Source organism: Boleophthalmus pectinirostris, unplaced genomic scaffold (assembly GCF_026225935.1).
Source record: "Boleophthalmus pectinirostris isolate CB_2022bp ecotype Guang Dong unplaced genomic scaffold, ASM2622593v1 HiC_scaffold_17, whole genome shotgun sequence".
Classification (NCBI taxonomy): Eukaryota; Metazoa; Chordata; class Actinopteri; order Gobiiformes; family Gobiidae; genus Boleophthalmus; species Boleophthalmus pectinirostris.
Window position 1 is genome coordinate 8,364,025 of NW_026571115.1, and position 15,481 is coordinate 8,379,505.

General features: G+C 36.4%; 1 protein-coding gene across 1 annotated transcript in view; it reads right to left on the reverse strand.

The window, feature by feature from the left end:
* The window catches only part of fam83fa (family with sequence similarity 83 member Fa), a 36,641-nt gene that overhangs the window by 7,058 nt on the left and 14,102 nt on the right, over positions 1–15,481 (reverse strand). The window contains exons 2-3 of the mRNA XM_020933131.2: positions 10,797–10,964; positions 6,068–6,189 (exon numbers count right to left, since the gene is read on the reverse strand). Of these exons, the coding sequence (XP_020788790.1) occupies positions 6,068–6,189; positions 10,797–10,964 (290 nt within the window). The remainder of the gene's footprint in view (positions 1–6,067; positions 6,190–10,796; positions 10,965–15,481) is intronic.

The window sequence follows — 15,481 nt, forward strand, 5'->3', positions numbered from 1 at the left end:
GTTACCACATATCTGATTAGTTCTGAGTAAAACTTTAAAACGCCTTTTTTTCCCAGAAAGTCTCAGAAATGGAAAAATAGAAGTAGGTCAGGAGCAGGAGGGTGGACAGTTACTGTAAGATTCATTGTTATTTATGGGAAACCAACTGCCTGACACTCTCCCAGACAGAGGTTTTTGTGTCATGGTGCAATACCACAGTGGCATAAAGGAGAAGGTGGGCGGGGCTTCAAGTTCAAACTGAAACACGTTTCTGACTCACAGTTTGAAATCAGGTTCAGGCCGTTCAAACTATATTTTCCTTTTGGTACTACTTTATGAAACTAAACATAAGTCATCTTTAAAGGTGCACTTTGTAACTTTTTGTTGGGGTTTTTCTATGGATACGTCATTGCTCTGCCTGAAATGTTACATGGTCTACCTTGCTTTTATTCAATTACAGGTGATTTCATAGCTCAAAAATATCTAGAAAAACAGACATTGTGACTGTGAGCAGGGTCACCTCTCCACAGATGTGACCTGTAACTTGATCTGGTTTGGTCTCCATGATGATAGAAAGGTTTAATGCCATACTGTGAAACATTCCAGACAGAGCCATAGCATCTCCATGGAGAAAAGCAGATGGTATTTGATGAACCCTCCACCATAAAAGTTACACAATGCACCTTTAATAAAATATGAACAAAGACTTAATCCATTATGAACAATCTGTCTTTCCGCTCAGTACAGATATATTGTATCAGCAGCTCTTGAGGTCAAAATAAGCCGTCTGCGTACTGTCTGTATCTGATTCTAAAGCACTTTGATTGTCCTATAATCAGGAAGTGCATGATTGACACACTAGTTTGAAAAGCGACTCCAATTTGTGACCATTCAACCCATTTCTATTTAATTAAAGTCTTATTTTGAGCAAATGGACAAACTGTAGAAATAAGTCTGCTGTCTAATTCACATTTTATTGTGAGATAATGAGGAAGTGTGCAGTTAGCATGCTAGTTGTTAGCTTTACCATGACAGTAAAACTTCACATCGGACTGAAATTTTTGTTAAAGATGCTCTGAATACATAATATAAGTGAGGAATAACTGGACCAATGCAAACGTTTTAAAATAAGCTAAAGAAATCAGGTACACTGCCTTAGAGAGTATTAAAGGTGCAGTGTGGGACTTTTCTGATGGAGGGTCTGCTGTTACGCTTTGCCTGGGATGTTACACAGTATGGCATTAAACAAATATATCTTGTATTTGTGAAACAATAGGCATTTTTATTTCTTGAAACTACAGTAAAAAACACATTGTTATTGTGAAAGGGCTCACTCCTCCACAGATCTGACCTGTAATTTGGCCTTGTGATGTGGCGTGTTTGTCTCCATGGAGAGAGTTAAATTAAACCCAGCCCTGTACAACATTCTGGGGAAAAACATACTTTATAACTACCAAAGATTAACCACTTCTGTATATCTTTAACTACTTAGCAATCCCCTAAACTGAAGCAGACCATTACTGATTTTTGTTTTATTAAAAAAGTCCAAAAGTCCAAAATCAACACATGATCCTTGTTCATTTTTAACCAAATACAAACAAGTACATATAGTATCTTCACATATCTCCACTGCACTTCCAGACCACTGCAATAAACATTCACAAAGACACTCTGTACAGAAGGCCACATTTAAAACGTCATAATGGAATAAAAATCTGTGATCTTTTCTGTATTCAGACAATGTCACGACCACCTTTTCTCACCACTGAACCTTGCGAAAAAATATTTTTAAAAAAAATATTAAAAAGCATGACAGATAAGGCCATTCAAACATCTGTCGTCTGTCAAGGTTAGTTTCTTTGCTAACTTTAGACGTAATTCAAAACGCTGTCAACTTTTTTTTTTTTTCACATTTTCCCCCCTGTAAGTTGTACAAAAACACTACAAATGATAAATATGTCTTAATTGTTAGTTCTTTTGTAGTCTGGAATGTTTCACAGTATGGCATTAAACCTTTCTATCTCCATGGAGACCAAAGCAGACCAAGTTACAGGTCAGATCTGTGGAGAGGCTACCCCACCAGAATGCCTGTTTTTCTAAATATTTTTGAGAAATAAAACCATCTGTAATTGAATAAATGTAGGTTCTGCTACTGCTACTGCTGCAACTACTATAACTACTACTACTAGGACTACTATTACTACTACTGCTCCTTCACTTGTCATCTATTAAAACTGAGGCTTATTTCACTACTGCTATGGCTACTATAACGACTGCGACTACTACTATAACTATTACTGCTACTGCTACTACTACTGCTCATTCACGTGTCAACTACTAATACTGAGGCATATTCCACTACTACTATTACTACTACAACTACTATAATGACTGCGACTACTATTATAAATACTGCTACTACAACTGCTACTACTACTACTACTACTACTACTATAATGACTACTCCAACTAATATAATGGCTGTGACTAATACTATAAATACTGCTACTACTACTCCTACTACTACTGCTACTGCTACTACTACTGCTCATTCACGTGTCAACTACTAATACTGAGGCATATTCCACTACTACTATTACTACTACAACTACTATAATGACTGCGACTACTATTATAAATACTGCTACTACAACTGCTACTACTACTACTACTACTACTACTATAATGACTACTCCAACTAATATAATGGCTGTGACTAATACTATAAATACTGCTACTACTACTCCTACTACTACTGCTACTGCTACTACTACTGCTCATTCTCATGTCAACTACTAATATTGAGGCATATTCCACTACTGCTACTACTACTACTACTACTACTATTACATATAACTTAAGGTCTGACCTGTACCTTGACCTAGTTGCTCGTCTCCATGGATACAGATAGGTAGGTTTAAGTCATTTTGTTAATTCCTTCAGAAAGAAGAGAAGTGCATGACCACTGAAGTCTGTTTATTCTTCTGCAGTGGCTCGGGTCACAAATGTTGATGTGACATTTGACTGGACACTTGTGATCCATGCCTGTTTCCTGCTCTCATTATAAAGCTCCACAGCTGCAACACTGTGGACAATATCAATACAGATTGATCTGTCAACTCTCTGTGTGGCAAACATTCAAATCAGCTCCATAAACAAGGGATTACAAAGATAGTGTAAGCTTTGTGTCAACCCCAAGCACGGGAAAATGTAAAAGGTTGAATCAAGAAGGACATATAAAGTTCATTTGATGTGGTACACAGTGGTTCCTAACTTATCTTATTCATTCAGAAGATCCTAATTATTCACAGTGAGGAGTTTATAAATCCTTTTCACAACTTTCAGAGACCAGTTTGCCGACACAGGGATGCTTTTAAAAAAAAACTAGCATGCTAACAGCACACTTCCTCATTATCTGACAACAAAATGCAGACTTCTACAGCTTTTCCATTTGCTCAAATACATGAACAATAAGACTTTCATTAAATAGAAATGGGTTGAGTGGTCACAAATTGTAGTTAAAGGTGCATTGTGTCACTTTCCTGGTGGAGGGTTCGTCAAATGCTTTTTGTCACGGAGATGAAATTTCAGGGTGAAATATTTCAGAGTTGTTTTTAACACAAAAAGTGTTATTTTAACTATTTGAAAGTTAAATGGGGGTTCGAGTTGTTTTTTGTTTGTTTTTTTGCCAGAGATGATATGGTTGAAGTTAATTCAACTTCCTCTAGTGTTAATTCAACTTCCACAAGTGTTAATTCAACTTCCCCTAGTGTTAATTCAACTTCCACAAGTGTTAATTCAACTTCCCTTAGTGTTAATTTGGCACCTCCTACTAACCCATTCAAACTCCCGTGAGAGTAAACCAGTTTGAACCAGATTTTGTACATAATTTCATCTTTAAAATAAAAGTAAAAATAAAACACCTCTGTGTGTTGTTTAGCTAAATTAGGAAAACCCTAAAAAGTGTTATCCGTTTACTCTCAAAACGTTAATATAACTCTTGATTTTGGGGTTAAACAGGAACTTTGGTCCAGTGTTACTTAATTAACATTTTTTTTAAATGTCAAACTAACACTAGAACAGATTGGACTCATATAAACCCTGAGAAAATGTTAAAATTGATCCTGTGAGATTTTAACACTCCACTTTTTGCTGTGTGTGGTACTAAACTTTTCTGTCTTCACATAGACCAAACCAAACCAACTTACAGGACAAATCTGTGGAGAGGCAACAGTGAAAGTGACGGACCTTCAACCAAAAAGTTACATAGTGCACCTAACAATATTACTCAAGAAGAAGTACAATTGTAATAGTTGTAAGTAGTGGTCTAAGAAAGAGTCAAAAGAAAAACTACTACTCAAGTTACAATAATTGCAAGGTTAAATGCTGGAACTTGACATGTGAGTTGTAATTTGAAGTTATTGTAAAGCAGAAAACTTAAACCAGATGCCCTTCATATAATGCTCATGCTCAGTCTCGAGTGAAATGTTGCTAGTGTTTTGTCACAATATGTCAAGTCATATTTATTTTTATTATTTCACCACAAGTTACAAGTTGATTTGCTGCTTTATAACGTTACCTCAATGTAATACCTCGCTATTGTTTAAAGCAAAGACTGAATGTACCAAAGCTACATAAATTACAATCATTCAAGAGGTAATCTTTGATCAAACTGAGCTCTCAAAGGAAATAGCTGTAATTGTCCGTGTTCTTAAGATCAGAAAAGAACTCTCACACTCTACTCAATCATCACACCATCAACCATTACTCTATAAGGAAAAAATACAGGTCTTTGCGACTGTGGATTGCAATTTAACAAATATAAGTTGTAGGCGGAGCAGTAGCTGAGAGGGTTAGTGCTCGAGAAATTAAAAGGCCCATTTATGCTATTTTCTGATCTGATATAATGTTGTTTCCTGCTTGTCTCCATGGAGATGTTTTGTTATACTTGGAATGTTCCATGGTATGACATTAAACATATCTATCTAGTATTTATTCATTACGGGTGTTGATTGCCCAAAAATACAATAATTCCTTCTGTGAATAGAGCCGACTCTCCACAGATCTGACCTTTATAATGTATCTTATAGTTGTCTCAATTCTGATAGATAAGTTTAATCTCTAAGTGGAACATTCTAGACAAAGCAATAACATTTCCACACAAAAAAACAGGCGGCAGATCCTCCACTAGAAAAGTTACACAGTGCACCTTTAATATACCCTATTTTTTGTAGTATAAGGTGCACTTAAAATCCTTTAATTTTCTTTAAAATCGACAGTGTGCTTTATAATCCGGTGGTACACGGCACTCGAAAATGTATCCAAATATTGTAGTATGACTTTGGTAAGCTACGAAGCCGCACCACTTGATGGTTTGTCGGGGCATTTCACCTTTTACTCGCGGAGTAAAAGGTGAAATATATTTCTGCGTCGACTCAGCGCACACTACTGCCTTCGCCTTGTCATAGACAGAACACATATATTCCACTGAGTTGTGTCCTTTAGTCCGACAGAAGTTGACCGCATCAGCGTACAAGGAGCAAGCTATTTTTTCAGCGCTTATAGTTTATGCAAATTAGCCATGTGGCAGCCAAAACGTAAACAAATGTGCTCAAAGCTGCGTCAAACACATTACAACTCAATGTATATTTCATTCCTCCTTGTAGGAAATAAAAAAACAAACTTAAATTATCCACCCACATTCACATTCATATTCCACATTCACCAACCCAGGGAAGCAACGGCGGTTGAATTAAGCCATGATCTGTGGACGCCTGGGCTAAGGGATCAGTTTCAAGTGTCGTCCATTTGTTTCACTTAATGCACCTTATAATCCGATGTGACTTATGTATGAAAATAGACGAGACATTTCGACATTATTGATATTGTGCCTTATAATCCGGTGCACCTTATAGTCAGAAAAATATGGTAGTCTTTTTGTATGTGTTTTTGAGTCTATCTTATCTTATCTGTATAGTCCAGATAACAATTATGACTATCAAAACATGAATGTATTTTTTATATACTAATACAAATTGTCTAAATAATAATAAAACTTGTTGCTGTTGATGTTGTTGCTGTAACTCACCTGTAGGACCCAAACATGACCTTCTCTCCGTCCACGAGCATGTACTTGGAGCAGAGGGAGCCGGGCAGTCTCCCACAGGACAGAGCCAGACCACAGCCCCGCACCAAACGCACACGCAGGTTCTGTAAAGGAGGGAAATACATGTGTACTTTAATGTATACAAGTACTGTTAATGTAATACTACAAACACTAAGTAGGAGTCAGTAACAATCATTCTATCTATTAAATAATCTATTAAATAAGTCTATCTATCCACTTCTACTACTGTTGTTTTACTGATAGTACTTTTGTTTGCCAAACTACTGCTACTGATAAAACAGCTACTGCGTAATATTACAACAACCACTACTACAGCTATTCTACTACTACTACTACTACTACTACTACTACTACTACTACTACTACTACTACTGCTACTACTGAGGCATACTCTACTACTACTATTACTACTACTACTACTACTACTACTACTACTACTACTACTATTACTACTACTACTACTACTACTACTACTACTACTACTACTACTACTACTACTACTATTACTATTACTACTACTACTACTGCTACTACTACTACTACTACTTACTACTTACTACTACTACTACTACTACTACTACTACTACTACTACTACTACTACTACTACTACTACTACTACTACTACTACTACTACTACTACTACTACTACTACTACTACTACTACTACTACTACTACTACTTACTACTACTACTACTACTGCTACTACTGAGGCATACTCTACTACTACTACAACAACGACTACTACTACTACTACTACTACTACTATACTACTACTACTACTACTACTACTACTACTACTACTGACTACTACATACTACTACTACTACTACTACTACTACTACTACTACTACTACTACTACTACTACTACTACTACTACTACTACTACTACTACTACTACTACTACTACTACTAGTACTACTGCTACTACTGAGGCATACTCTACTACTACTACTACTACTACTACTACTACTACTACTACTACTACTATACTATTACTACTACTACTACTACTACTACTACTGCTACTACTGAGGCATACTCTACTACTACTACAACAACGACTACTACTACTACTACTACTATTACTATTACTACTAGTACTACTACTGAGGCATATTCTACTACTACTATTACTACTACTATTCTACTACTACTGAGGCATATTTTACTGCTGTCACTACTACTACTACTACTACTACAACTACTAGTGCTACTACTGAGACATATTCTACTACTACTACTACTACTACTACTACTACTACTACTACTACTACTCATTATTCATGTCAACTACAACTAATACTGAGGTATATTCTTCTACAACTACTACTTCTACTACTCAGACATATTCTACTACTACTACTACTACTACTACTACTACTACTACTACTACTACTACTACTACTGAGACATATTCTAGTGCTACTACTACTACTACGACTACTACTACTACTACTACTACTACTAAACATATTCTACTGCTTCTACTAATACTACATATAAATTACACAAACACAATAAATATAGCTTGAACGGACATTTTATTTGAGTTTTGTCCTCTTGTACTTTGACTTTAGACTTTAGACTTAGACAAACTTTATTGATCCACAGTGGAAATGATTTGTCTGTGAAATGTTTCCTCTTAAATAAACTTGTCACAACATCATTTATTACAGTTGGGAAGAGGACGTGCCTGGACAAACAAAACAGTCACACCTTTACCTATAAGAGCCAAAGCCTGAGCCTGTTTGTTTAAAGGGGAGAGACGGGGACTTTACGAACACACACACTGACTCAAGGAGGTAGTTCGAAAGTAAATATTGTAATGTATTCATACTAGTTAAATAGGACATTGCGTAGTGTAAAAGTACATGGTGTTTTTCCAGTTTCTAAAGCGTGATGATGTCATAGTCCCAGATGAGGGTCACTGGGTTTTTCTACTGATAACACTTAGCGGAGATAAACTTTTATTATTATTAAAGTCTATGACATGGACCGCTCCGACCAGTGCCAACACTCACACACCACATTCATACTAGTTAATGTGGATGAAGTGTCTTGCCTAAGAACACAACAACAGTTTTTGCCACTGGCTCCTGGTTTTCCCAGCGGTCTCCTATCCAAGTACTAACCAGGCCCAGTACTGCTTAGATTCTGAGATCTGATGAGATCTGGATTTGACAAGGAGGTTCTGGCCCCAACTACTACTCCTCCTCCTACTACTACTACTACTACTACTACTACTACTACTACTACTACTACTACTACTACTACTACTACTACTACTACTACTACTACTACTACTACTACTACTACTACTATTACTACTACTACTACTACTATAACTACTATACTACGATTATTACTATTACTATTACTATTATTATTATTAATACTACTACTCCTACTACTACTACTACTCCTACTACTACTATGACTACTACTACCACTACTACTACTACTACTCCTACTCCTCCTACTACTACGATGACTACTACTACTACTACTACTACTACTACTACTACTACTACTACTACTACTACTACTACTACTACTACTACTACTACTACTACTACTACTACTACTACTACTACCTATAACTACTATACTACTATTACTACTATTACTATTATTATTACTGCTACTGCTACTACTACTACTGGTGCTACTACTACTGCTGCTGCTACTACTCCTATTACTACTATCAATACTACTACCACTACTATTACTACTATTATTACTACTTCTACAACTATTATTATTACTACTACTACTACTACTACTACTACTACTATATACTCCTAATTCCTCTTACTGCTACAATTACTATTACTACTACTATAATTACTACTATAATTGATGCTGCTGCTACTACTACTTACTATTACTACTATTACTTATTCCTATGTCTACTACTGCTATTACTACTGCAACATCAAAAATATATATATATATATATATATATATATATATATATATATATATATATATATATATATATATATATATATATATATATATTATATTTTTTTTTTTTTTTCTAAAACGGCATTCCACTTTCTCTTCCTTCCTTTCTTTCTCTCTTTCTTTCTTTGTGTTCTTTTTTATTTCGTTGTGAGAGCAGAGCTGTTATGAGCATAGTTGTTGTTGTTCATTGTGGATCTAGTTACAGTCTAATTCTAAAGACCTGTTTGGAGTCGATGAATGCACATTTGTCAGTGACAGAGCAGTGAAAGACCTATTTAAAGACCTATTTAAAGCCTGATCAGGTGACACACGAGAGTCAGCATAGACGCGCTAACTGAAGCTAACAGGAGATAAGCCGTGTGCTGTGTCGCCAGTGCACCTACAATCACAAATCCAATCTAGGCCAGTCTTTGCTTACAGTTTTTAAAGGTGTATCATGTCATTTTTCAGGTGGGGAGTTGCTACCTGCTTGTCTCCATGGATTTGTTATTGTTTTGTATGGCATTAAACTTGTTTATCTTGCATTAATCAATTACAGGTTTTTATAGCTTAAAACACACCACTAAACAGATCTTGCCTGTAACTTACCTTGGCGTCTTCTGTTTAAAGGTGTAGCATGTTTACTAGAGGAGGGCCTGCCACCTGCTTGTATCCATGGAGATGTGTCTCAACCAAACCAAGTTCTAAGTCAAATTTATGGAGCGATGGGCGCACTCACAGAGACTTTTTGAGACTTTAAAGGAATAAAAACAACACATTTTTGAGGAATAAAATCATTAAAGGTCCTTTAATTTTCTCAAAAATTCTCAGTGTGCCTTATGTATTAATTGAGGTTGTGCTTATATGGTACACGGCGCTTAGAAATATGTCAAAATGTTTTAGTACGACCTTGCGAAGCTACCAAGTCGCACCGCTTGATGGATTGTTAGAGTATTACGGGTTACTGTAGTCAGGAACCTCGCAGAGTAAGTAAGTCGTGTCCTTTAGTCCAACAGAAGCTGACTGCATCAGAGCACTAGGAGCGAGCTGTTTCTGTTCAGAGTTTATAATTTATGCAAATTAGCCATGTGGTTTTAAGTTTTGTTTCTGTAAAATGGAAATAAATGTGCTCAAAGCTGCATTAAACACATTATTACTCAATTAATATTTGAGTTCTCTTCATAGGAAATAAAACAACAAACTTAAATTATCCACCCACATTCACATTCATAATACACATTCATGAAGACAGGGAGGTGATGCCAATCTGCCAATGGACAGTGGATGCCTGGGCTAAGGGATCAGTCTCAAGTGTCCTCCGTTTGTTTTGTTTAATGTGTTTTATAATCTGGTGCACCTTATGTATGAAAATAGATGAGAGAATTCAACATTATTGATATTGCGCTTTATAATCAGGTGCACTTTATAGTCTGAAAAAAACAGTGTGTCATTTTAAAGCTATACAGGCAGAAAAGTAGCCTTTCAATATGGCAGACACGACCTGAAGAGAGAATATATTATGTTTGTATATACTGCCTTATTTCAATTTGAAAAATCATGTTTGTCCCTGATAATGTCTTCTCATAAGATAGCTGCAGAGGGCGCTCTATCGCTTAAGTGACTTAGTGCTGCTTTAAAAACTGGAGTAAAAAGTGGGACAGGCTAAATTAGTCACAGAGAGATCACTATCCTCAACCAAATCCATGTTTAACTCTGATTAAAACCCCTCCTGTGGTCTTACCCTGAGATGCACGGCGCTGATCTGGAGTCTGGAGCACATGTCGAGGAAGTGAGGGACCCCGCCCTCGTCCAGGACTATGTAGACAGCCACGGAACGACGAGAGGAGGCGTCCAGCAGGTCCTGGAGGATCTGAAGGTCTGTCAGGAGGTCCATCGCTATCGCCAACACCTGGACATAAGAGTAGAGGTGGGTTAGGTGGGACTTTTAATGGGAAAAGCAATTTGGTGTCAGATATAGGATTGTTTTTGATGAGGTAACAACATTATAACATGACTCTGTGTAATATAGGACCCATAAAAAAGTCAAGACATTTTTACAGGCTGCAGAAACATACACAATATAATACAAAAAAAAAAAAAATCCCAACAATAACAGAGTGAGGAACAACATGCAGATTCAGATCAAATTTAGTCTACAAATTCCATTCCTGTTTATTTATATTTATCATTCTCTGGAAATCCTCAAACTCAAAGTCTTGCATCACTGTGAAAAAAATAAAATAAAATAGTCTCAGTAGCATTATCTTATCTCATATTTGTTTAGCAGCAGCGCATTAAAATGTATTCAGGTTTTGCAAGTTATCAACATCTCTTCATAATCAAGTTGCAACTCAATAGAACCTTTGTGCGTACTAAATAATAACGTTTGTATGCAAAGAAAACCACACTGAGAGATAAGAATGCTTTATCACTTCTATAATATGCAAATACAACAATGCCAGCATCAGGTCATGAGTCTGTGCCAAAAACTCTCTGTGGTTTTCAAGATCATGATAAGGGCTGAGACGATTAATCAACTTATTATGACTAGTCAATAAAATAAATAATAAATTATCTTAGTTGTATTTTTCAAACACTCATTGAGGCTGGCAGTTATAGAGGCTACAAATTGAAATAGTGAAATACAAAGCCCAGACTCATGTAAAATGGGTTAATACAAACATTTTAAGACCAAAATGACCAAAAACGTATATGGAACATGGTACAAGAATTTTTTTGGGGGGTTGCCTTGTCACGATCTGCATGTGGGTCTACAATATACAGTTTCGACAAATAAGAATGTGTGTGAATGTATGCTTGTTCCTTTCACTGCTACATATATGTGAGAACTGGGATTTTCTGTGCTCACAAAAATGAAGACAAAGCACAGAAACAGACTGAATGCTGAACCTGATCTGCTGCTGTGTTCTCCTCCTGCAGCCCGGACTGGAACACGCTACAAAAACACAGCCTTAAATGCTGAAATGTTAAGACATGTTTTGTATAATTTCTAATCTTTTTGTAATTGTTTCATTGACTATTTTCCTGGTTCAATTGAATATTGAAAAGAAAAAGAAATGCGCTACACTTAACATCCAAATAGACTTCTTATGGATTCTTTTATTGCTGGTTCAATGACTGTTTTTCAAACTTTTTAACCCTCTCAGGCTCAAATTAAGTTTTAGTAACAGGAAAAATCAGATATTTGGGGAAAATTTTCATATGGGGTAGTAATATACAATCCTGACTTTTTTTTTTTTGAGAGAAACCTTCACATCCAGTGTGTTCTGGGATGTTGCAGATTTGCAGCATTGGCCCAGTGTGGTAAATTAACACTGAAATTAAGACTGAAATTGATATGAATGCTAACTTTATTTGTATACCACTTTTCATAACAATGAAAACAAAAAGCACAGTGTAACAGTGCTTTAAGGTGGCAGAACAACAATCAAAACAACTTGGTATAAATCACTTTTTCGTGTGGTACTCCAAGAAATAATTTTTATCCTTTGTAAAGCACAAAAGTACTTTGCACTTCTGGCAGGTCGTTTGTGTGTAGCCATTCTTGCTCAGTCTACATCGTCCACGTTTATGAGCATGGATGGGAAAAAAGGCTCCTGAGTAAAAAAGGCTCATTAAGTATGGATGTGCAGTAAGTAAGTAATTGGAATTTAGCTGTTGCAAATCTGCAATGCCTGCCTGCAGAGGGTTTAAAACTTGAGCAATATTAATCGTTCAGAGACATGATCACTCAGTCAATAAAATATCCTCATTAATCTTCAATAATGGTCAAATCCACCTTTATTTTGTGATTTACGAATAATGTCTATTGACTTGGGTTGCGAAGGTTTGTATCTTTTAAAATAAAGGTCCCCAGAAAAAAAAAAGTTTCGGAAAGACTGTAGACAGACTACGGTGTAAATGTCTAGTACTGACGTTCATTTGTCTGCATCAGTGGTTGTCCAAACCGATACCCAGATACTGATCAATACAAAAACAAGTATTGAAAGTAGGGCGTATTTCTTATGGCTTATTTACACAGGTGTTCAGGGTCATAATAAAATCACAAAAGACAAAACTGGAATTTTTCAAGGGCCCATATTATGCTGATCTATGATATACATACCTGAAGTTTTATTTTGTTTCATTCACAAAGCCTGCATATTTAAGCTGAGTTCTTCTCTCACAATTCCACTTTGTGATGTCATATTGTAATACAGGGAGTGCTCCACTGTGTTTTTCAACTCCATACACCTTCACTAAAATCAAATGGATTAACTTCAGCCTTGGAATTGCCAATTTCTCCTAAATAAAAGGTAGCTGTTAACTTGAAAACTACCACTTCATGACATTCCAAGGTGGAACAGCACATTTTGAACTTTTGGAGATGTACAATAGTCAGACTATAAGAAAAGGTTATTCAAACATGTGTGAATGAAACAAAACAGCTTTTAATGAGGTATTTAAGATGCTTAAGACAGTGATTTTAAGTTTGACAAGCAGATCAATGATGTTTTAAAATCAAGTTTTTATCATTTGCAGCTTTTATCTAAAGTCAAACCTTTTTTATCTTTTAAACTTTTTGAACAAATTATGCATGCTTTTATTTCATCGCGACTGGACGACTGTAATGCACTTTATTCCGGCATCTCACAAAACGCACTTTACCGACTACTGTTAGTCCAAAACTCTGCAGCGCGACTTTTAACAGGAACCAAAAGAAGAGAGCACAATACCCCAATCCTCGTGTCTTTGCACTGGCTTCCTGTTCATTTTAGAGTTGATTTTAAGATTCTGCTGTTTGTGTTTAAAGCTTTGAATGGACTGGCCCCACAGTGCGTCTCGGACCTCATCCAAATGTATACCTCCGTGCGCGTTCTGAGGTCTGAGGTCCAGCTCCAGCTCTTGGTGCCTAAGACGAAACTAAAAACCAGGGGGGACGGGGCCTCCTTCTCTGTGGTCGGCCCTAAGCTCTGGAACACTCTGCCCCTCCACACTCGAACAGCCCCCACAGTGGAGAATTTTAAGTCTCGTCTTAAGACCCACTTTTATTCTCTGGCTTTTAACACCGCGTGAGTTGTGTGCTCCTCTGTGTCTTTTATTTATTTTTAACGTATTTTTATTGGTTTTATTTATTTATTGCTATTTTATGATTTTGCTCTTATTCCATTTTACTGGTTTTATTATTTTAAGACTAGTATGATTATTTTAGTAGTTTATTTTATTTGTGTGGCACTTTGGAAACAGTTTGTGAAAAGTGCCATAGAATTCAATTGGATTGGATTGGATACGATGATTATATTTAAATCCATAGTTTTATCTAGGTCGCACGGGCTTGTCTTCCTACCTTCCAGGTGAATTCCGAAGCCATTTAAAAACTCCCGTCTGCTGATCTGTCCTTACCCAGACTAACGCGTCAGACAGGCTGCGCAGGGGGAACTGCAGTTACAGTGACGTTTCACATGTAAAAAATACAGAGATTGTGATTTGAAATCTTTGAACCGTTAAAGCATCCGCCACGCCCATTTAGTATAATTACAAACACAAAGGTATGATTCAAACAGGCCCCAGGTATAATGAGCCTCCGTGTTTACGAGTTGGAGCACAAGGTCGTTCTTCTTGCCAATCGAAAATGCTGAGTCTACAATTCTTCTCTAACCACTAACAGCTTTTATATTAAACCACAAAATGAGCAAAAGATATAGATGCGCAACCTCAACCCTTTGACCTGTATGTGTCACTCAAATATTTAACTCAAAATACTAGAAAATGAAAAAGGTAAAGTACATTAGCGTTAACTAGAAGAAATCATGACTGAAAGAATTAAATAGAATTTAAACAGGAGTGAACTGGAACTAAACCAAAACTAAACCAGGACTAAATCAAGTGTAAATCAGGACTAAACCAGGACTAAACAAGGACTAAACCAGGACTAAACAAGGACTAAACCAGGAGTAAGTCAGGTGTAAACCAAGACTAAACCAGGTCTAAATCAAATGTAAATCAGGACTAAACCAGGACTAAATCAGAAGAAAACCAGGACTAAACAGAACTAAACCAGGACTAAAACAGGACTAAACAAGACTAAATCAGGACTAAAACAGGACTAAAACAGGATTAAACCAGGAGTAAACCAGGTGTAAATCCGAACTAAACCAAGACTAAAGCAGGTGTAAATCAGAACTAAATTGGATGTAAACCAGGACTAAGCCAGGACTAAATCAAGAGAAAACCAGGAGTAAACCAGGACTAAACCAGGACTAAAACCAGGACTAAACCAGGAGTAAACCAGGACTAAACAAGACTAAAACATGACTAAAACATGACTAAAACAGGACTAAACCAGGACTAAACCAGGACTAAACCAGGACTAAACCAGGAGTAAACCAGGACTAAACCAGGTGTAAATCAGGACTAAAACCAGGA